At 55.2% G+C, this 21547-nt stretch overlaps 8 protein-coding genes across 8 annotated transcripts in view; 5 read left to right on the top strand and 3 right to left on the bottom strand.

Annotated features, from left to right (window-relative positions):
- DACRYDRAFT_94082 (L-serine ammonia-lyase) overlaps positions 1-2169 on the top strand; it is a gene marked incomplete at its 5' end in the record, with an annotated part of 3020 nt that extends 851 nt beyond the window's left edge. The window contains 7 exons of the mRNA XM_040777198.1: positions 45-359; positions 451-686; positions 758-1162; positions 1216-1534; positions 1640-1714; positions 1788-1978; positions 2125-2169. Of these exons, the coding sequence (XP_040630798.1) occupies positions 45-359; positions 451-686; positions 758-1162; positions 1216-1534; positions 1640-1714; positions 1788-1978; positions 2125-2163 (1580 nt within the window). The 3' untranslated portion in view covers positions 2164-2169. The remainder of the gene's footprint in view (positions 1-44; positions 360-450; positions 687-757; positions 1163-1215; positions 1535-1639; positions 1715-1787; positions 1979-2124) is intronic.
- Positions 2170-2542: 373 nt separating this feature from the next.
- Positions 2543-7400, bottom strand: DACRYDRAFT_115202 (RhoGAP-domain-containing protein; the record flags this gene model as incomplete). The annotated part of the gene is made up of 3 exons (XM_040769951.1): positions 2543-3117; positions 3167-4937; positions 5007-7400. The coding sequence occupies 3 exons, from the start codon at positions 7398-7400 to the stop codon at positions 2747-2749; spliced, it is 4536 nt and encodes a 1511-aa protein (XP_040630797.1). The 3' UTR covers positions 2543-2746.
- Positions 7401-8541: 1141 nt separating this feature from the next.
- Positions 8542-9680, top strand: DACRYDRAFT_106059 (inosine monophosphate dehydrogenase; the record flags this gene model as incomplete). Its single annotated transcript, XM_040768192.1, has 2 exons — positions 8542-9525; positions 9579-9680. The coding sequence occupies 2 exons, from the start codon at positions 8542-8544 to the stop codon at positions 9678-9680; spliced, it is 1086 nt and encodes a 361-aa protein (XP_040630796.1).
- Positions 9681-10120: 440 nt separating this feature from the next.
- Positions 10121-11121, top strand: DACRYDRAFT_65013 (uncharacterized protein; the record flags this gene model as incomplete). Its single annotated transcript, XM_040775767.1, has 6 exons — positions 10121-10263; positions 10350-10542; positions 10616-10654; positions 10701-10713; positions 10773-10898; positions 10955-11121. The coding sequence occupies 6 exons, from the start codon at positions 10121-10123 to the stop codon at positions 11059-11061; spliced, it is 621 nt and encodes a 206-aa protein (XP_040630795.1). The 3' UTR covers positions 11062-11121.
- Positions 11122-11314: 193 nt separating this feature from the next.
- Positions 11315-11601, bottom strand: DACRYDRAFT_106057 (uncharacterized protein; the record flags this gene model as incomplete). The annotated part of the gene is made up of 2 exons (XM_040768191.1): positions 11315-11381; positions 11447-11601. The coding sequence occupies 2 exons, from the start codon at positions 11599-11601 to the stop codon at positions 11315-11317; spliced, it is 222 nt and encodes a 73-aa protein (XP_040630794.1).
- A 180-nt stretch (positions 11602-11781) lies between these two features.
- On the bottom strand, positions 11782-12814 carry DACRYDRAFT_77701 (inosine monophosphate dehydrogenase; the record flags this gene model as incomplete). The annotated part of the gene is made up of 2 exons (XM_040776285.1): positions 11905-12814; positions 11782-11856 (listed from the first exon to the last, which is right to left on the bottom strand). Exons 1-2 carry the CDS (start codon positions 12799-12801, stop codon positions 11782-11784), a joined length of 972 nt encoding a protein of 323 aa, XP_040630793.1. The 5' UTR covers positions 12802-12814.
- A 589-nt stretch (positions 12815-13403) lies between these two features.
- DACRYDRAFT_21303 (Sm-like ribonucleoprotein) lies at positions 13404-14442 on the top strand. Its single transcript, XM_040772332.1, has 4 exons — positions 13404-13435; positions 13496-13920; positions 13972-14149; positions 14206-14442. The coding sequence occupies exons 1-2, from the start codon at positions 13433-13435 to the stop codon at positions 13853-13855; spliced, it is 363 nt and encodes a 120-aa protein (XP_040630792.1). The 5' UTR covers positions 13404-13432; the 3' UTR covers positions 13856-13920; positions 13972-14149; positions 14206-14442.
- A 218-nt stretch (positions 14443-14660) lies between these two features.
- Positions 14661-20349, top strand: DACRYDRAFT_21302 (clathrin heavy chain). Its single transcript, XM_040772331.1, has 9 exons — positions 14661-14820; positions 14882-15047; positions 15121-15569; positions 15619-16101; positions 16151-16630; positions 16687-17736; positions 17784-19466; positions 19520-20103; positions 20158-20349. Exons 1-9 carry the CDS (start codon positions 14734-14736, stop codon positions 20240-20242), a joined length of 5067 nt encoding a protein of 1688 aa, XP_040630791.1. The 5' UTR covers positions 14661-14733; the 3' UTR covers positions 20243-20349.
- The last annotated feature ends 1198 nt before the right edge of the window (positions 20350-21547 follow it).

Below are 21547 nucleotides of genomic sequence, written 5' to 3'. Positions count from 1 at the left end.
GCCCACGATCAAAACCGTCAAAGTGACGCTCTACGGTTCCCTAGCCGCCACAGGCAAAGGGCACATGACCCCCCAAGCCATCCTCCTCGGGTTCGAAGGCGAAGACCCAGAGACGATCGAGACCTCTACCATCCCCTCTCGCTACAGTGACATCCTCGCTACCAAGTCCCTCTCCCTGGCTGGAAGGCATAGAATACGTTATGATCAGGATAGGGATATGATTTGGCATTGGGATAAGGTGTTGAGGACGCATCCGAATGGGATGCGGTTTAGCGCGTTTGATGAGGATGGGGATTTGTTGGCTACCAATGAGTATTTTTCGGTTGGGGGAGGGTTTGTCGTTAATGACCAGACGAAGGGTGCGTGTGTTCGTTTCCCTTTCCTTTTCCTTTCTGCTTCGCTTTATGCGCTTGGTCAGTTGGTCCGGGTCGGGCTGACGGGAATACGTAGTGGACGAGAACCTATACTACAAAGGACTAGACAAATCGCGTGTCGACCCATCCAGGCTCTCACAAACCCACGGTCTAGGGCATACGCGCACGCAGGAAGAGGGCACGGAGGAAGAGCGGGAAGGGGAAGGGGAACGGCCACGGGACAGGGGGGAGGAATCTGGAGGTAGGGGAGGGCAACCGCCGTTCCTTTTCTCGTCGGGGGATACTTTGCTTGCCCTGACGAAGAAACATAATGTGCGTCGTCCTGCATCGTTCATTTCCTGCTTTCTGTTTCCTTGGCTGGGCGCTGACACCCAAGACGGCAGTTGACGATCGCCCAGCTCGTATACGATAACGAGCGGCACTACCTCTCCGACCAAGAGATCCGAGCCAAGCTCGCCCGGCTCTGGCAAGTGATGGACGAGTGTATCCGTACGGGCGTAACAGCGGTCGACGATACCCTTCCAGGGAGGCTCCAACTCCGGCGGCGCGCACCATCGTTGTACCGCAGGCTGATGCGCGGGTTGTACCCCGGTGTTGCGGGCCCAGAGGGGGAGAGGCAGAGGGCGCTGAGGCTGGAGGCACCACAAGATGGGAGAGAGAGACTGCCGAAGATGGACTTGCCCTTGACTGATAGGCGGAACGCGGCGGCGGCTGGGGAGATGAGGCCTGCGGGGTTCGGCCGTGGCCTGGTGGGGAACTTTGATCATCCTATTATGCCTACTCCTTCTGTGAGCTCTTCCAGTCATACTCCCGATGACAGCTAAATCCCAATCCCAACCAGCGGAAAACGATCTTCCCGGCTATCGACTTCCTCTCCACATACGCCATAGCCGTAAACGAAGTGAACGCCGCCGGAGGGCGGATCGTCACTTCCCCAACAAACGGCGCCTCCGGTCTGATCCCCGCCGTTCTCAAATGGGTACTGGAGTTCATAAGTGAAGACCCGGAGCAGGATATTGCCACTTTCCTTTTGACGGCAGGGGCGATAGGCATGCTTTTTAAACGGGGGGCGACTATATCCGCTGCTGAGGGGGGGTGTCAGGCGGAAGTGGGAGTGGCGTGCTCCATGGCTGCGGCGGGGTTTGCGGCTGTTATGGGTGGTGAGTCCCCCTCTTCCCCCTTCCCCCTCCCCCTCCTCCTCCTCCTACGACGACGACGACGACGACGATGTGCGATGTGGATTGCAGGTGTTGATGAGCTAGTAGGGTCACCGGAGATTATTCTCCAAGCAGCGGAGATAGGGATCGAGCACAACCTAGGCCTGACATGTGATCCGATCGGTGCGTCCCCCCTCCCCTTCCCCCTCCTCCCCCTCCTTCTACCCCGCACGCTAACCACCCCACTCACACGTAGACGGGCTCGTCCAAGTCCCCTGTATAGAACGCAACTCCCTAGGAGCTGTCAAAGCCGTCACCGCAGCCCAGCTCGCCCTTGCAAGCGAAGGAGTGTATAGCGTCAGTTTGGACGAGGCGATTGCGGCTATGAGACTGACGGCGAGGGACATGTCGGTCAAGTATAAGGAGACTAGTTTGTCGGGTTTGGCGGTATGTCCCCCCCTCAATTTCAATTTCCCTGGTTTCCCCTTTTCCTGGGTTTGGCTGCGCTTTTTGGCCGTTGGGCGTCGGACGTTGGCCGCTGGGCGTTGGGCGCGGCGTGGTGTTCCTTTGGGTGGATGCTGATGCGTAAACAGACGACCGTCAGGATCCCCGTTACTTCCCCAGCTTGTTGATCAGCTTTGAAGGACTGGATACCACAGAGGGATAGAGGGCAGGACGTTGTTTGTTTGCGCCTTGGGATTCGTTTAGACCGATTGGGATAGAATTAGATTCAAGGCATGATTAGAGACAAGAGGTATTGTATGATATGGCTGAACAGTAATGATCGTTAGTCCAGACGGGTTCTCCATGCAGTGGGTAGTTTATCGAACGTGTGTATCCCTCCGGTTTGTGGATCACTCAGGCGTCCAGGTGTCATAAGACGTGCACATCCGAGGTCAGAAGGATGAGGATGAGGATGAGAGGAACTGTATTATTGCGACCTAAGCTACACGTACAGCCGGTAGCTCAACCCGAAGAAACAGCAAGAGAACACCCGGCACCTATCGATATAATAACAGGCTACGAGCGATGCAAACGATGCTCGAGACAGAAGGAGAATAAGGTATGGTATGGTATCGCCGTGTGCCGATCCAATAGAAGTTAGAAACAGATAAAAGGTGAAAAACAGAGGAGCAAAGTCGTAACAAGCTGAGATTGTTCCGGGTATCTTGTGAGAACATTCATGCGGGGTATATTGAGTAGAAACTCGGGTATTCATGGTCGAGGGGACTTCTGTAGCGGAGGGCGGGGCGAAACTGGCAGACCTACCTTGCCCATTGGTCGCAGATCGGCTTGGAGGCCAGGTGGTGCCAGCTGCAGGCCCCTCGCGTTTGCCACCTTACGTGCCCTTGAGCCGTTTCCGTTCGTCTGGGCCTGAGTCGGTGTCTGATTCACGTCAAACATCGCTTGCGTCGCAGAGCCTGGCATCGGGATGGTGCTTTTCTCGTCTCCTGTGCTCTGTTCTGACGTCGAGCGGCCGTCTTGTAGACTGATACTATCGACATCAGCGTCTTCCGTCTCCGTGCCAGACCCTTCATTGCTGATCTGGTCCGAGTCGGACGCTTCATCTAGATCCGCTACTTCCGCTACATGGCTGAGTTAGAATAATACCATGGGTGGATCAAGCATGCTTACGTTTTAGAGATCTGCCAGACAAACCCAGGAGCTGGTCCGCCGCACCACTTGCATAGCTTCTCGAGTTCCTGGATCGGGGGGTGCCACCTTCGCCGCTGACTCTCGGTTTATACTCGATGTCTTCGCCGAACTCTGAGGCTCCGAGGGTGTCTGCCTCCACGACGTCTTCATCTGCGTCAGGTTCGTCTTCGCCTCCCACACTGAAGACGTGGTTGAACTCGGCCAACATGAGACTGAACACACCAGCCGGAATGCCAAGTGTGGGGGAGAAAACGATGCCAACGTTGCGCATGTTCATCTTGTTCTCCTGTGAATGTTGGACAATCAGGATCAAGTGCGCTGTCAGAGCGCGGAGGAGAGAGTAATTCGGCAGGGGCAGTGCGGCGATCAAAGATGCGAGTTCTGCTATGCGTTCTTGGGCGTCCATGAGATCTACAGCACTGGATGGGTGGGAAATACAAAGTGGAAAATGATCAAACACACCGATGACAGCCAAGAACCGCAGATGTAGTTCCCTCGTAAGCACACTGGTAGGCAATTCACGCAAATACCCTTTGAGCAAGCCAGCAACAGCGTGCAAGTCCCAGTACTCGTCACACTTGACAAGATCCACGTCCCCTTCAGCGTTAAACCGCTCTCGGAGGGCCTTGACCACAGCGCTGCTTCCACTCAACCGGTAGATACCCTCCTCACGTTCCGCACCACGGGCTTCCAGGTACTCGATACACCTGAAGACGACAGCAGGGAGGTTGGCGATACTGGCTACAGAGAGGCTGTCCTGCAACGCGACGCCAAACACCGCGTGGGCAGGAGCACCCACAGGTATCCCCAGCTGACTGGCAGAAGATGAAGACCCCTTAGAATCGTTGCTTCTTCCAAAGTTCCAGAATCGGCCAGACTTTGCCTTTCGCTCCCTATCACTCCCTTGCGGTTCCCCAAGGAGTGTACTGCTGCTCGCAGAGCCGGTCACAGTACGCTGCGAAGCCGAAGGAGCGATGCCCGATTCGCGCATCTTGCCCGGTGTCAGGTTCTGACTATTCGTCAAGCGGGAAGCGGCGGTGGTCAAATTGTGCACCCGCTGGTCGGGGGGCATCGCCCGCGAAGAACCGTCAGAGTACGTGCCGAGGGAAGAGTTGCTCCTCGGCATTCCCTGGATGGTGTCGAGCGTGCTGGGCACGCTGGCGGACACACTGAGCAAGCGAGGCGAGTCCGGGCCCGAGTAGCCAGGAATATGCGGGCCAGCAGCGAGCTGCGCCACAGCTGGGGGTACGGGGCCTGGAGGGCCAGGTGAAGGCGGAGGAGGAGCAACACGGAAGAGCTTAGCGTTCTCCGCGTCTGGGACAAGCTGTGAGATCGGCACGGGAGCGGCACGAAACACCGAGATCTCATCCTTGCTCATGATCTTGCTCCGTGACCTTATCTCCGTGCTCGAGCGCGGGTCACCATCCTCTTCCAATACGATGCTGACGGGGCCGGCAGGACCGACGTACCGGACCAGATGCTCGACCCACGAGTCCCGCTCTTCGTCGCTCTCCGCACAGAGGACATGTTTGACCGGCGCCTTCCCCTCGCGTTGCTCGATGATGAGGAACGCGTGCCGGTAGGCGTTCTCGTCCTCCAAGTCGGAGTTGTTCGGGTTCGGACCGGTAGTGCTGGACGTAGTTTCCCGGGATAACGCGAGCGAGGAAGAGCTGGAAGAAGCGGTCGCTCGCTGTTGCCGGCCGATCTTTGCGTTTTGTAATTGGATCGAGCCTAGATGGGCGCCTCCTCTCTGTGCAACATATGAGTATCAACAGTACACCACCCATCCCGACTAAACAAAACGAAACGAAACACTCACACTCTCATAATACTCCAACACCCTGCCGCCAAGAACGAAGTACCTCGTCTTCCATCCTCCAAAGTTCTTTCCCCTCTTAGTCAAATACCCTTCCTTATATCCCTCCCTAACGACCCCGCCTCCAACCGCCCCACTCGTCGCTCGAGCCCTAGTAAAGTCACTCGTAAAGAACACACATATCGCGCGGCGCGTGTCGATGCTCAGGGGGAAAGTGAGCAGCGCCTGGAGGTAAGCCGTCAGCGCCGCTTTCCTCTGGTCACTCTTCACGGGCGCATGATCTCGGAAAGCCTTGCCTTCCGGTAACGGACCGAGCTTCTTTTGCATCGTCCTTCCGAGCTCGGAGCGCACCTTGGTGTCGAGAGCGAGGATGTCGCTGTAGAGTTTCTCGACAGCCCATGGTTGCCTCTGGGCCGGGGCGTCCCTTATCCCCAGCCCGACGCCAGGCTCTGAGGCGGAGCTGCTAGGGCTGCCGCGATCGGGCACTGGGTCGCGCGAGGAAGGAGTGAGGAAGGGAGGTGGGGAAACAGCAATGTGGAATGAGAGGACGTCTTTGCCCCTATCGTTAGCCCGGATCGAGGAGTGGGAGATGAGCACGGTCGTGAGGGGTAAGTCGGCGGGGACGAGCTGCGGCTGTTGTTGGGCCTGCTGGACGCTGCGGGTTGATGTTGATGTAGGGGAGAGAGGGCCAGGGGAGGGGGAATGCTGGCGCAGCTGTTGTTGGGGCTGCACGTTCCCTAGAACTGGGGGATCCCTCTCCTTGTCCTTGTCCTTGTCCTTCTCTCGCTCTCGCTCTCGTTCCTTATCCTTATCCGGCCTCTCCCGGTCTCGGGCAAAGATCGCGGGCAGCACCGGTATTTCCTCAGGTCGGGAAAGTGTGTGCATGTGCGCCGGCGCAGGAGTAGGAGGAACGACATTGACGTTCGGTGTTCCTCTTTTCGGGCTCTGTGGTTGTCCAGCCCCAACCCCAGGGCCAGTGCCAGGGCCAGGGGCAACAGGAGCGGCAGAAGAGGGGATAAGAAGATGCTGCGTCCCCGGGTCTAGGGGGCTATCAGGTTCGGAGGCAGAGGCAGTGGCGCGGATAGACGCTGCTGGGGAGGGGAGGGGCACGAGACCGGCTGCGATGGCTGCTGCTGGTGTTGGAGGTGTGGGAGCGGGGACGAAGCAGGACGATGTTGAGGGAGTTGAGGGTTGTGAGAAGTCGGGGTTTGGAGCCCAGGGGCGGGGTGGGTGGGTGTATTGCACGGGTGCGAGGGGTTGGACGGGTTGGAGAGGCTGGATAGGCTGTGGTTGGGTGGAGGTTGGTTGGATATGCTGGGAGGGCGGGATAGGTTGTACCTGCTGTACGAGCTGCGCAGGCGGGGCAAGCTGACCCGGCGACACGAAAGGGAGCGACGAACTCCGCGTAGGCGTAGCAGGCGACGGGGCGGAAACGAGCACCGCTGCTGGGCCAAGAGGAGATGGGTCAGGCGGGCGTTGTTTAAGTACCAGAGGAGCTGTCGTTTGGGTTTGAATTTGGGTTTGGGGAGGAGGTTGGAGAGGAGGTTGGGCTGGTGCTGCTGGGGGTTGCGTGGGTGGGAGCTGAGCTGGAGCGGGGGGTTGGATCTGAGAGGGTTGAGGCTGCGAGGCTACAGTCGGTGGGACCGGGGGTGCAGCGAATCGTGAAGTTGCCGGCGTAGGCGCAGGCGCAGGTGGTGTCATCTGGGTAGGCAGGGAGGAAAGAGCCGTGCTCGGTCCAGACGTAGGAGGCACAGGGGAAACAGGCGATATCTGCCCTGTCGTCGCCCCCACGGCCGCCAATGAGCGAGACGCAGTGCTCGTCGTCAGTGCCGGAGGCGCCGATGCGGCGGTCCTCGGCGCGTCCTCCCCCTTCACGTTAGCAGCAGACGGGGCATCTTCCTGCAGATGCTCGCTCTCCTCGCTCGCCCTCCCTTCCTTCTCCCTGCGCTCTCTTTCCCTTTCCCTCCCCACGGCCCTATCCCTCTCTCCTCTCAACCGCTCACAGTCCCTCTCCAAGCTCCGCTGTGTCATCCTCGCTCTCTCAATCAGCTTCCACAGCTGGGCATTCTGCGAAGCCAGCGAGTTCCTCTCCACCAAAAGCTGGTCAAGCGCCGCCTGCATCGGGTCTTGAGCCGAGGAATGCAGTGCCAGGAGGACATCGAGAGTGATAGGCTTTGCACTTGCGCTATGTCCTGGGTTGGCAGGGGATCCGGATCCGGGGCCAGAGCCAGACTTCTCCCGCGATGGAGGGGTGAGCAGGCGGGAACTGCTCTCTGTGAGCACGCGCCTGTGCTCGGGGGAGTGGAACGTGCTGGGCAGAGAGGGAGTGGTGGGGTTTGAAGGTGAGGGTGCGGGTGTGGGGCGGAGGGAGGAGGACGAGGGGGTGGGAGCGGACATTTGTGTTGTGGTGCCCCGTTGGAGAGCGTGCGAGTGCTTGATGGGTGATGGGTGATGACGCCAGTCGGTGACCTATAGTTGCCTGTGCAATATCAGTAGGCAAACGACGACAGGGAAGACGACGAGCAAGACGCTGGCGACGACGACGACGACGAGGGGGAGGACGACGAGGAGAGAGAGTGGGAGGCGACAGAGACGATGGGGGGGATGACAGGGTCGTTCGGCGCGAGAGATTGTACGCGTGGTATGTATGGTACGACCGACAGGGAATAATACTCCCGTTTCTTCTTGATTCTTTTTTGCTTCTTTATTAGAGTGTCGGTTATTAGAGTCGTGTGGACTTTTGAGTAGCCGAGTGGATATTATTTCATGGGAAAGGACAGTCAGACGACAGGAAATTATTGGAAAGAGGTGCGAGCCCTGGACAACCACGACACGACATGATAATACCTATAGGAGACGAGCAGTGCACCGTTGTAGCCCCTGAAAGCTTCCCCGCCTCAGGGCTTTACAGGGCCATGTTCCAGCGCTCATAACAACCCTTCATGACTGGGTGTTTGATATAGATTTTGGTATTGATACGCGGTGCGTGCGGTGTTGATGCGATGAATGAGTGAGATGAAACCCTCCTTCCTGGCAGTGACCGTCAGGGTATATCGCCAGGGTGCAATGTTTATTTTCAGAACTGATGTGCAGAGAGATGATATATAGCACTTGGACTGTACAGTAAGTCTATAGTCAAATTGTGTTCTGTGACTGTTGAGCGGTGGTCGTGATGCAAAAACTGATCTCCGTCGGCCGAATATCTCCTCGGCTGTAACACCTTCTTTCTTACCAAACAAGTTGCACTGATGCACCTTGTACTCTCTTACTCACCTAACAAGAAGCAGTCGGGCACTCTCTCATCATCCTCAACCGGGCCTCTCCGATAGGTGCAACATTCGAGTGAAAATGGACATTGATGATGACATTGCGGGGAATGTAGGGTCTACAACTGGGACATTATATTTACATCGACGTTGACTCTGGCAGCAACTTACTTTGTCTGAACGTATAAAGGCTGGCTACTCCTGTTGCTACTCTGGCTACTCCTCTTCATCCTGCTCCTCCTGCTCTTACCAACACCCCTCACACTCACACGATGCACATCTCCACCCCCTTTACCCGCCTTCTCTCCCTCCGCACACCCCTAATCCTCGCACCAATGAACTTCACCTCCTCACCCTCTCTAACAATCTCCTCCTCTCAAGCCGGTGCATTCCCCATCTGGGCACTAGACCCCCGTCTTCCTTTCCCCGAATTCCTCGCCCAGCTCTCCCTTGTCCGCTCGCGACTCGCACCCGGAACAGGAACGGGAACGGGAAACCCGACCTCCCCGTTCCAAGTAGGCGTAGCAGCCCTAGGGTGGATGCTAGACTCCCCCTCTCCAATAAAGAAGATGCTCGAGCACTGTATCCTCTCCCCACCGGGCGTAGCCGCCGTCTGGCTCTCCTTCGGCCTGAACCTAGAAGCCCAAGTCGCCCGTATCCGAGCCCTCGACGCCGAGCGCTCCGACGGCCGGCGCACGCTCGTCTTCCTGCAAGTTGGCACTCTGCAGCAAGCGCTCGAAGCAGCTGCTTGGGGAGTAGAAGTGCTCGTTGCGCAGGGGAACGAGGCTGGCGGGCATAGCTGGGCCAGCGCGCCGAGTACTTCTGCACTTGTGGGGCATATCCTCGCTGCTCTGCCCGGCGAGGCAGGGAGGGGAAGACCATACGTCCTCGCTGCTGGCGGAGTGGGGGATGGGAAGCAGGTAGCGGCTTACCTTACCCTAGGAGCTGAGGGGGTCGTCGTTGGTACATTACTCGCAGCGGCAGAAGAAAGCCTTTTCCCCGAGGAGAACAAGGCTGCGCTCGTCGCTGCCCAATCTGGGGAAGAAGCCCTGCGCACCCAGTTGTGGGATAAGGTGCAGGGACGGCCTTGGCCAGAAGGGGTTACGGGGGGTGCGCTGAGGAATAAGTTGTTGGACGATGAGGGGGAGGGAGTGGGACTGGAGGAGTTGAGGCGGAGGACAAGGGAGGAGGAGGGGAGGAGGATCGTCTGGGCTGGACAGGGGGTTGGGGGGGTCAAGGCTGTGAGACCTGCTAAGGTGAGCTCAGGGCTGGGCATTTTGGTCGTTGGAAGAGACTGACGTTGTTGTAGGAGATTATTGACCAGCTGCAGAGGGAGACTGTGGTTGCGTTACAGAAAGTGGGGACGCTGCTGGAGGATGATCATGATTCGGAGGAACAAGCGAAATTGTAATAAACACTGACAATACTGCCCCTGCCTGATGTAACCCACAAAAGTAACGACGATTGTATGAATTCGAATCAAGTCCTTGTTATTATCCTCGTGTGAATGACATATCCCAACAATTAAAGATTGTTACATGTAATGAACATTCCTTCTCCCCGAAAGGGCACGTGCCCCGGCGCCTGGAGACCCCGCCGTCGCCTAATAACCCCTAGACCCGTTGTGCACATTTGCAACAGCGCTAGAACGCTAGAACGTTATCTACATCAACAGCTACAGGGCAGCTACAGTAGGAACTGGGAATCGTGTTTGCTGGCAGGTTTATCTTGCACTTTGTACTCTGAACCAGCAACAACGACAACGACAACGATATCTTTCTAACGAAATCGCTCCAGCAACAACCACATCCACACCTTCATCCACACCTTCATCAACAAACACACCCAAGCATGTCCCTCTGCGGGCTCAACAAAGGCAGCACCTCCTTCGGCCGCAAGCCCTTGCAGCGAAAACTCGTCGTGTTAGGTGACGGCGCCTGTGGGAAGACGAGTCTGTTGAACGTCTACACCAGGGGGTACTTTACGGCTATCTAGTGCGTCTGCCTCTTCTTTCCTCTGTGCCTTGGTTATATTATCTGCCTTTGGTTGGGTGAGGGTGGGCGGGCTGACACACGGGCAGCGAACCGACTGTGTTCGAGAACTACGTACATGATCTCGTTGTCGACGATACCCAAGTTGAGCTCTCCCTATGGGACACAGCAGGGCAAGAAGAGTTCGACCGACTGCGTTCTCTCTCCTATGCAGAGACACATCTCGTCCTTTTGTGTTTCTCGGTCGACAACCCCGCTAGTTTGGAGAATGTCGAGGGAAAGGTACGTCCGCTTTCCTCGCTGCTGGTTGTTGGAGCTGTGGGGAACAGGAGCGGGGGACTGATGATGGGAACAGTGGATTGAGGAAGTATTGGAGTACTGCCCAGGTGTGAAGGTATGTTTCCCCCCGTATTACAAGCGCACGTTCTAACAAGCCCTAGATCGTGCTAGTCGGTCAGTAACCGCCCTGTTCCCGAGCATACTCTCTGTCCGCTGAACGCTGAACTGAGCAGCACTCAAATGCGATTTGAGGGACGACCAGCCCACCCGGGACCGACTGGCTCTCCGCGGGCTGCAGCCTGTAGAATACGAGCAAGGACTGGTGGTCGCACGTCGAATACGCGCAAGTCGGTACCTTGGTGCGCCTGGTCTTCCCCTTATGCTTGCAGTGGAGAACTGGACTGACGTTGCGTAGAGTGCTCGGCGAAACATGGACGAGGGGTGAATGAGGTGTTTTACGAAGCTGCGAGAGTGAGCATCAGCACTGGTGCCAAGGGGAACACTGGGTGCGTGATCATGTAGCCGCACGGTTGTATGCCTGCTGTGATGCGACGCTGCGGTCTGCTCTTCGTCTTCGTCTTCGTCTTTACTCACGTTACGCACTACGCTTAATGATCCCCTGGATACTACACATGTATACTGGACACATATATACCTGGATATGCATACCCGGAACGAATGCTACGTCTCTTATCTTATAGTAGTGTACACTTCTATAAGGTATGAGTACAAGCCAAGGTGATATGAGAGACACGCACCGTAGCAGACGGAGAGCTCATTTCCCTTCCTCCCTCGCATGGTCCTCTTCCTCCCGATCCAGCAGCCGACTAACAGCCATAAACCTGCATCGCAGAACCCCAATCAGCCCCAAACCAGGAGCCCAAGAGGGAGAAGGAAGAGCACCCACTGGCTAGCATGCACCGCCCCCAGCTTACGCATATGCTCCAGCTGTCGCGTCACGTCCACAAAATGCTGCTGCGTGGATTGGAGATGCTGGGACATGGTCTGCAGCTTGTGCGAGAGATGGAGGTAGTGGCGTTCCTTGAGGGCGGCGGAGTTCATTGTTGTTGTTGGGTGAGGAGAGGTGGGAGGGTTGAGGGAACGCGTCGACGCGTCGTGGTGATGGATAGGAGCAGCTGATTTATAGACACGACTGGGAAAATGAAGTGCAAAGAATACAATCATAGTAATCGTTATTCAGCAATTCTACCCAACTCAGCGTAACATGTCTTGTAACTACAATCAATCTGTCTTCACCAGCGTCGTTCCCAGTCTAAGGCACTCCACCGTCTCCCTATGCAACTGCTCCACGACATCCTGCACACCTCGTCAATCACTAACTCTGCAGATCAATCAAAAACACACCTTTGCAGGTCGGATCTGCTTAATATACGCAGCAGGATATCCAGCCCAAACGATCTCCCTACTCCTATTCCCCTCCTTCGCATCCTCCTTAATCTTTTCCCTAATCTGGTCAATCCCCAGCCCAGCAGCATCGTCATCCCGCAACTGCTGGCATATCGCTCTCCCGTCTATGCCCTTAGGCCAGGGATACGTCTGCACCCGGTCCCAGAGGGTCGTTCGCACGGCATCGTCGTACCCTGCTTTGAGAATGACGTCTTTGGAGAAAGGGTCGTAGACGCTCTCCTCCGTCCCGGCGAACAGCGTGCCGACGACGACGCCTGACGCTCCGAGCGCGAGGTAAGACGCTATATGGGCACCTGAGGACACGCCCCCCGCTGCGAGGATGATAGGGCGTGGAGCGGGTAGAGCCGCCTGGACCTGGGTTAACAGCGTCGCGGTGGATGAAGCGGCTGCCCATGAATGCCCCCCTGCTTCGCTCCCTTGAGCAACGATGATGTCGACTTTCCATTCCTCGGCAGCGACCTTCATCTGCTGCACAGTCCCGAGCTGCACAGCAACAAGCGTCTTGCGTCCATCACCCCGCTCCTCGTCCGCCTCCCGGACGAACTGCACCCACTTGCCAATGTCCTCCCCGAAACTGAGCCAGACAGCCTTGACCCCCTGCATGATCGCCCATTTCAGCATCTCCTTCACCCCGATAGGAGCATCCAGCATCCACCCGATGACCCCGACGCCGATAGGCAGCACCTCTCCCTCCGGAGTACCGAGTCGTTCGCGGGCAAGAGCAAAGTCTGCTTGAAACCGCTCGATCCCGAAACGGAACTCGATCGCTAGGAATCCAAACCCGCCTGCGCGTGTCACTTCCGCTGCCAGCAGTCCGCCGGAGACGAATGTCATTGATGCGAGTGCGATTGGCGTCTTGAGGGAAAGGAGCCTCGTAAATTCGGTGTCGATGCGTGCCATGTTGTGTTGTTTGGAAAGAAGGTCTAGGGGGGAATGTTTGGCACTCTTGGGGTCACTAGTCAGCTAGGTTTTGTACCCAGGCCATTATGATGTCCTCGGCGACATTAACCAGCTCACAGCCGATCAAGGTATCAGTAATCAGTCCAGGTAAGGCGTTGAATCCACTCCGGTTGACAGTCAGTTCTCGTACATGACTGATCGGGCGCTCGGCCATCAAGGTGTTTGGGCGCTTGTCTTGTGTAAGCTGCCCTGCCACTCGGCCATCGGTTTCGGAAGAAGTTGAGTAAGCGTTCATATGCGGACTTGCCTTTTAGGCTTGGGTGACAGGATAACGGAGTATTGGGTTGTATTGACATTCGACGTTTGCAATGAAGTAGACAATGTTCACGAAGTTCCAAACCATGGTTAAGAGGTCAGCGCTTTACGGAGCCGTGTCGAAACAAATCATTCTAGTGGCGGTGCACTTCACGTGTTAGATTTGATTCCGCTCGAAATCTCAACCTGCCTATTCTTGTTCTCGCACTCCAGTCATCGACTCTAATTCACGCACACAACTCTAGCAAACATGGTCAGTTTTCTGCACCGTTATACAATCACCCCCCAGTACTGATGGCACCTTCTGTTCTAGCCTCCTCCTAAAGCAAAGGGCGGCAAAATGCTCGCCTTGATCAACTACCGGCTTCGTGTGACTCTGAACGACGGGCGCGAGCTGACAGGACAAATGCTCGCCTTCGACAGGCACATGAACCTCGTCCTAGCAGACTGTGAGGAGTTCCGCAAGACGCGTTCAAAAACAAAGGGGGAGAGTGATGGTCCTGCGGCCGTTTCGATGGCACAGGAAATTAAGAGGACCCTCGGGCTTGTCATTTTGCGTGGCGAGACTATCGTCAGTATCAGCGTGGAGGGCCCGCCACCTACGTCGGATGAAGATAAGATGAAGAGTCAGGTACGCTTTCAGCCTCTGTGTGCGTACGGTGTGATGTACTGAAAGTTGTTCGTAGCTTGCCCCCGGTCCTGGTCGGGGTATGCCCGCAGGTCGTGGCATGGGCATGAGTACGTGCACCAAATTCATTCCTCTGTTTTTCTGTCTTATCAGTCTTGCAGTGGGTTTCCCTCCGCCTCCTTTTGCCGCTGGCCGTGGTATGCCTTTCCCTGGCCCTCCTGGCGCAGGTGCCCCTCCCGGATTCCCTCCTGGCTTCCCCGGAGGTGGGCCGCCACAGGGATTCCCTGGCGGTCCTCCAGGTGGCCCATTCCCCCCTGGTATGCCGTTCCGTCCCCCTGGGTAAGTCTTTCTCCCTCGGTCTTCGAACCAGGTGTTTCTGACAATTATCTCCTTAGTTTCCCCGGCGCGTCATGAGTGTTGTCTGCTGCCCCTCAGGTTTCGCGTCTCTACAGATGACTGCACTTGTCGAGCGAGATCCAGAGATCATGTTTTCCTCAAAATTGTATCGTCTATGTGTATGCCTTGTACATATGACGATTGTGTTAATATGACGGGCGTTTTCCATAATCCATGCCTGTCTTCGACCGAAACTTTCACATCTGACTTCAATGCTCACATATTTGGAATGGTGCTCTGATTATAACGTGCTGAGTTTGTACCAATATGCTGTCGTACAGATCGATCGTACAAGTGAGAATAGACTTGAGAGAACTGAAACAAAGTTCAGGTCGTCACAATTGTCGGAGAAATTTGCGGAGGCGAGAGAGCTTCCGTCGCCGTGCACCGCAATCCGCTGCCGCGCGATTTCGAGGCCTCATCGTCCACGACAGCTTCAGCGTCGTCCTCCCCCGCGTCCATAACGACCTCTTTCCTTCTTTCCCAATATACCAAAACACCTACGCACTACCACTGAACTCGCAATCATGGCGAATGCGCCGCGACCTATCGCGTTCAGCGAGCACCTCCAGCTCAGCGCGCTGGGCATCCAGCCGTCTAGCATCTCCTTCCAGGTGCATATACCCGCTTCACAACCGTTAAGCGCCTCACTGACGATTCTTGACGCGGCTGTAGAACTTGACAATGGAGAGTGACCATTTTATTTGCGTACGAGAGACCGTTGGAGAACAGAACCAAGTCGTCATAATCGACCTGTACGATGCGAATAATGTTATGCGACGCCCAATCACGGCCGATTCGGCCATTATGCATCCAAGCCAGAAAATCATCGCGCTAAAAGGTGAGCGAGCTGAAAATTTGGGATATCGATCTCGGCACTCTGCATCCTAGAACGTGGACTGATGCTGGGACAGCTGCGCGACAACTCCAAGTCTTCAATATCGAGACGAAGCAAAAAGTGAAGGCCCACGTCATGCACGAAGATGTCGTCTTCTGGGTATGGATCTCACCGACCATGATCGGTCTCGTGACGGAGACCACTGTGTACCACTGGTCTACTGCCGACGCTACATCGCCTCCCCAGAAGGTCTTTGACCGGCATGCCACCCTCGCCGGCGCGCAGATCATCAACTACCGCGTATCAGCGGACGAAAAATGGGTCGTGCTCGTCGGTATTGCTGGAAACAGCAATAACCCGGCTGCGTTCCGTGTGAAGGGCGCCATGCAGCTATACAATCGTGACCGCAATGTTAGCCAGCCTATCGAGGGTCACGCAGCGTCGTTCGCCGAAATCAAGCTTGATGGCAACAGCACTCCTACGAAGCTGTTCACCTTCTCCGTCAGGACAGCTGCTGGTGCAAAGGTACCTCATTTATTGCTCTTAATTTTTTGATCGCTCATTCGAGTCACAGCTTCACATCGTTGAAATCGACCACCAAGCTCCGAACACCCCGTTCCAAAAGAAGGCCGTCGATGTATTCTTCCCGCCGGAGGCCGTGCACGATTTCCCCGTCGCCATGCAAGTCTCTCAGCGATACGGCATCATTTATCTTGTCACAAAATACGGCTTTATCCACCTCTACGACCTCGAGACAGCTGCTTGCGTGTACATGAATCGCATTTCCGGCGAGACTATCTTTGTCACTGCGGAGCATGAAGCCACCAACGGTATCATCGGTGTGAACAGGAAGGGGCAGGTATTGAGCGTTACTGTGGACGAGAACACCGTTATTCCGTATATTCTCAGCACCCTCAACAACACCGAACTTGCTTTCAAGATGGCAAGCCGCGCTAACCTACCGGGTGCCGATGATTTGTACCGCCAACAGTATCAACACCTTTTCCAGACTGGCCAGTTCGGTGAGGCTGCTAAAATCGCTGCCAATTCACCAGGGGTGAGTTGGAATATTCAAGCGTTTAGTCCCTGGTCTGACCTGCTCTCAGGGCATGCTCCGCACTCCTCAGACCATCGAGCAGTTCAAGGCTGTTCCTGCTCAAGCAGGGACGCTCAGCCCCATCCTCCAGTACTTCGGTATCCTGCTGGAGAAGGGTGAGCTCAATAAGTTCGAATCCATCGAGCTTGCTCGCCCCGTACTTCAGCAGGGTCGCAAGCAGCTCTTGGAAAAGTGGCTCAAGGAGAACAAACTCGAGTGCAGCGAGGAGCTTGGAGATCTAGTCCGTCTCACCGACATGACCCTGGCTCTGTCAGTGTACCTCCGGGCCAACGTCCCCAACAAGGTCATTGCTTGCTTTGCCGAGACCGGCCAGTTCGACAAGATTGTCCTCTATGCGAAGAAAGTTGGCTACTCACCTGATTATGCTAGCTTGCTGCAGCACGTCATGCGCACGAACCCCGAAAAGGGCGCGGAGTTTGCGGGCCAGTTGGTGAATGACGAGAACGGGCCTTTGGTCGATGTTGAGCGGGTGCGTCCTGAATATTTAATTCCAAGAAATTGTGCAGCATGCTGATACGTCCCCAGGTTGTCGATATCTTCATGTCCCAGAACATGATCCAGCCTGCCACGTCTTTCCTCTTGGATGCCCTCAAGGACGACAAGCCCGAGCAGGGTCACCTGCAGACACGCCTGCTCGAGATGAACCTGTTGAACGCTCCTCAGGTCGCCGACGCTATCCTCGGAAACGACATGTTCCACCACTACGATAAACCGCGTATCGCTAATCTCTGTGAGAAGGCTGGCCTTCTACAGCGTGCTTTGGATCTGTACGAAGATCTCGCGGACATCAAGCGTGTCATCGTGCACACGAACGTCATCCCAGCAGACTGGCTCGTCGCTTACTTCGGCAAGCTTACCGTGGACCAATCCATCGCCTGCCTGCAGGAGATGCTTCGTGTCAACATTCGCCAGAACCTCCCGGTTGCAGTTCAGATCGCGACTAAGTATTCTGATCTTCTCGGCCCCATCAAGCTTGTTGAACTGTTCGAGTCTTACAAAAGCTTCGAGGGTCTCTACTACTACCTGGGGTCTATCGTCAACCTCAGCCAGGACTCGGAGATCGTCTTCAAGTACATTCAAGCCGCCACTCGCACTGGCCAAATTCGCGAGGTCGAGCGTGTGTGCCGTGAGAGCAACTTCTACAATCCGGAGAAGGTCAAGAACTTCCTCAAGGAGGCGAAGCTAACCGATCAGCTTCCGCTCATCATCGTCTGCGATCGTTTCGACTTTGTGCATGACCTGGTTTTGTACCTGTATCAGAATGGGCAGACCAAGGCCATCGAGACGTACGTACAACGTGTCAACTCGGCTCGCACACCCCAGGTTATTGGTGCTTTGCTTGATGTCGACTGTGACGAGACTGTGATCAAAAGCTTGCTTGCTTCCGTTCCTGGCAACTTCCCCATCGATGAACTCGTGGAGGAGGTCGAGAAGAGGAACCGTCTCAAGCTGATCCTTCCTTGGCTCGAGGCTCGCATCCAAGGTGGCACCCAAGAGCCGGCGGTATACAATGCTATTGCCAAGATTTATATCGATAGCAACAGCAACCCAAAGGCGTTCCTTACGGAGAATAACGTAAGTAGCTCGATATTTCCACTGCATCATCTCACCCGAATTTTCAGATTTATGATCCTCGTATTGTCGGCAAGTACTGTGAAAAGCGCGATCCCTACCTTGCATACATTGCATACGCGAAGGGTTTCTGCGATGAGGAGCTTATTGCCATCACGAACGAGAACGCCATGTTCAGGGACCAGGCTCGCTACCTTGTCAAGCGCCGTCAACCAGAACTCTGGGCTCAAGTACTCTCGCCTGACAACATTCATCGCCGCCAGCTTATCGACCAGATCACCGCTACCGCTATTCCGGAGTGCACGGACGCGGAGGATGTATCCGTGACTGTCAAGGCGTTCATGTCGGCTGACCTCCCCATCGAGCTCATTGAGCTTCTCGAGAAGATCATCATTGAGCCTTCGCCATTCAGCGATAATAAAACTCTGCAGAACTTGCTCATGCTGATGGCTATTCGCGCTGACAAGGGGAAGGTTATCGGTTTCATCAACAAGTTGGATGGCTATGACACCGAGGAGATTCCCCGCCTTGCAATTCAGCATGGTTTGTACGAGGAGGCCCTCACGATCTACAGGAAGTACAATCAGCACGAGCTCGCCATGAGTGTCCTTGTGGAGCACATCGTCAGCCTTGACCGCGGTGTCGAATTTGCGGTGAAGGTCAATGAGCCCAAGGTCTGGAGCCGCCTTGCTAAGGCACAATTGGATGGCCTTCGCATCAAGGATGCGATCGATTCATACATCAAGGCCAATGATCCGTCGAACTTTGCCGAAGTCATTGAAATTGCTAACCGTGCTGGCAAGCAGGACGATCTTGTGCGCTTCCTCCAGATGGCTCGCAAGACCCTACGAGAGCCTATGATCGATACCGAGCTCGCCTACGCATACGCCAAAACCGACCGTCTTCACGATATGGAAGAGTTCCTGGGCATGACCAACGTGGCTGATATCCTGCAAGTCGGCGAGAAGTGCTTCGAAGACGAGCTGTACCAAGCTGCCAAGCTGCTCTTCTCCAGCATCTCTAATTGGGCGCGTCTTGCCACCACTCTTATTTATCTTGGTGAAAACCAGGCGGCTGTTGAGAGTGCGCGCAAAGCTGGTAACACACAAGTCTGGAAGCAGGTGCATGCTGCTTGTATCGAGAAGGCAGAGTTCCGTCTGGCGCAGATTTGCGGTCTCAACATAATCGTTCATGCCGAAGAGCTTCCGGGTATTCTTAAGACGTACGAACGCCGCGGTCATTTCGACGAGGTCATCAGCTTGCTCGAGGCTGGGTTGAGTCTTGAGCGCGCTCATATGGGTATCTTCACGGAACTTGGCATTTTGTACAGCAAGTATCGGCCGGAGAAGCTCATGGAGCACTTGAAGCTCTTCGTCTCCCGTATCAACATTCCAAAGGTTATTCGTGCTGCGGAAAAGGCACATCTCTGGCCCGAGCTCGTCTTCTTGTATGTTAAGTACGACGAGTACGATAATGCTGCTCTGGCTATGATGGAGCGTTCGGCGGATGCATGGGATCACAATCAGTTCAAGGAAATCATTGTCAAGGCAGCCAACGTCGAGATCTACTACAAGGCACTTACCTTTTACCTCAACGAGCAGCCTATGCTCCTGACAGATCTTCTGACGGTCCTCTCACCCCGTATCGATCACGCTCGTGTCGTCCGCATGTTCCGTCACAAGGATAATGACAACGTCCCTATCATCCGACCGTATCTGGTTGCTGTGCAGCACGTAAGTAGTATAAATCACTCAACCGTAATTTTGCTCCTAACTGAAAGAAATAGCTCAACATTGAAGCTGTGAATGATGCATACAATGATCTGTTGATTGAGGAAGAGGATTACAAGGTCCTGCGCGACTCCATCGATAGTTTCGACAATTTCAATAACATCGATCTGGCATCACGGCTAGAAAAGCACGATCTTCTTGAATTCCGTCGCCTGGCCGCTCATCTCTACAAGAAGAACAAGCGATGGGAGGATTCGATCACCCTGTCGAAGCAGGACAAGCTGTTCAAAGATGCTATGGTGACTGCCGCCGTCTCTGGCTTAACAGAGGTCGCTGAAGACCTGCTGTCCTACTTCGTCGACATTGGCAATAAGGAATGCTTCAGCTCGATGCTCTACATCTGCTTCGATCTCCTACGATCCGATGTGGTTATGGAGCTATCATGGCAGCACGGGCTGAACGATTTCTATATGCCATACCAGATACAATCACAGAGGCAGCTCGTCGCCAAGGTGCAGAAGTTGGAGAAGGATGTTGCCGAGCGTATGGCGAAGGACACCCAAAAGGAGCAACAAGAAGCGGATGCTCCCATCATTGCACCTGGTCTGGGCCAGACTTTGATGATTACCCAAGGGACTGGGTATGTCTTGTCCTGTAACTCGTGTAGTCCACGGTCAACTAATGTTTTTTACAGCATGCCTACCTCTTTGCCGGTATACGGTATGAAGGGCATGAACGGCGCAATACCACAGCAAGCGACCGGGTTCGGCGGGTTCTGAGCTCTTTATAGTTTCTCTTGTCGTTTTCGTCTTGAAATATGAGCTGTCTCGCGCTGCTCGGCCCATGTAAATATACCTACACGCGTGCTTGTAATGACCATTCCTTATCACTCTATTTAAAGAAATTCCGGGGTGTCGGTTTGCGCGAGGGCGAAAAGTTGAACATGTAGCCAGGGTCATCATTTCGACGATGATTCAACTGGTCCGGTATGCAAAAGTGTGGAACTCGATCGATTCGTCAGTTCCACGGCACTTTCGTCAGCACCTTTACGCATTCCGCTTTTGTTCCAGTCAGGAGAAACATGAATACTGTCTGATATGTACTGTCAAAGCGTACAAGGCAATCGTGTCTCAACTCTATCCAGTCACAATCAAGGATGGGACAGACCAGTGCGCCTTCTCGCGAATACACCTTGGATAACAACGTTGACGATCGCATACAGAGCAACTTACTTACTGTCCTTACTGTCTAAATGTCAAATCTACCGGAAGAGCCGCCGGTCCTCGTTCGACCATCCCGAAGCTCTGTCAACTGGGGAGCTGACGCCGTTCGTACCTTCCACCGAGACGCACCTTTGAACGGAGACGGTGCAGCCTATACACCTGGAACCGAAAGCACCGAAGACATAGCTGACCAGATCGAGGACGAGGACGAAGACAACCAACACGAACACCCCACGCTGCCGACTCCCGGTCTTGCCTACAATGGTAACCCGCGGGAGGCCACTTCGCCTGAAGCTTCTCCCTTAGAGGAGAAGGGCTCTGGTGGTGATGGCTATCCATTCCCGAGTCAACAAGGCGCTCGTTCTCAGAAACGTGGACCACGCGTCTCTCAAATGCCTGCGTTCCCTCCACCCGCAACCGCAGCGCCGTCCGCTGCTCGATCAAGTGCAGTTAGAACGAGTCGCATCGCTCAGCCTCCCCCGTACGCGCCCCCTCAACGTGCGAAGCCCGCTCCTGCGGCACGAAGCTACAGCACGGCTGAGGATGGTGGGCGTGCTTCGACATTGGAGGGAACAAATGGTAGCATGCTGTATTCCCTTATGCAGCTATCAGCGCTGCGGCGACGCAGCTTTGCGGCAGCACCGTCTGTCGCATCGACAGCCGCACCAAGTCGAGCCGGCTCGAGCTCATTCGATGATCTTCCGACCTTCAACTCTCTTGGTATGCAGCGCAGATCTTCGAACCGTTCCATTGGCACAATCGGTGATACTGAAGGGCTGGACGAAGATCATCCAGCGGTCACAGGTGTGAAAGCCGTGCGCGACAAAGCTGCTCTTCAGGAGATGGAAATCAGGCAGGAGC

The sequence above is a fragment of the Dacryopinax primogenitus genome (genome assembly GCF_000292625.1).
Source record: "Dacryopinax primogenitus strain DJM-731 SS1 chromosome Unknown DACRYscaffold_5, whole genome shotgun sequence".
Classification (NCBI taxonomy): Eukaryota; Fungi; Basidiomycota; class Dacrymycetes; order Dacrymycetales; family Dacrymycetaceae; genus Dacryopinax; species Dacryopinax primogenitus.
Note: the sequence above shows the minus strand (reverse complement) of the source record. Positions and strands in the feature narration are given on the sequence as shown.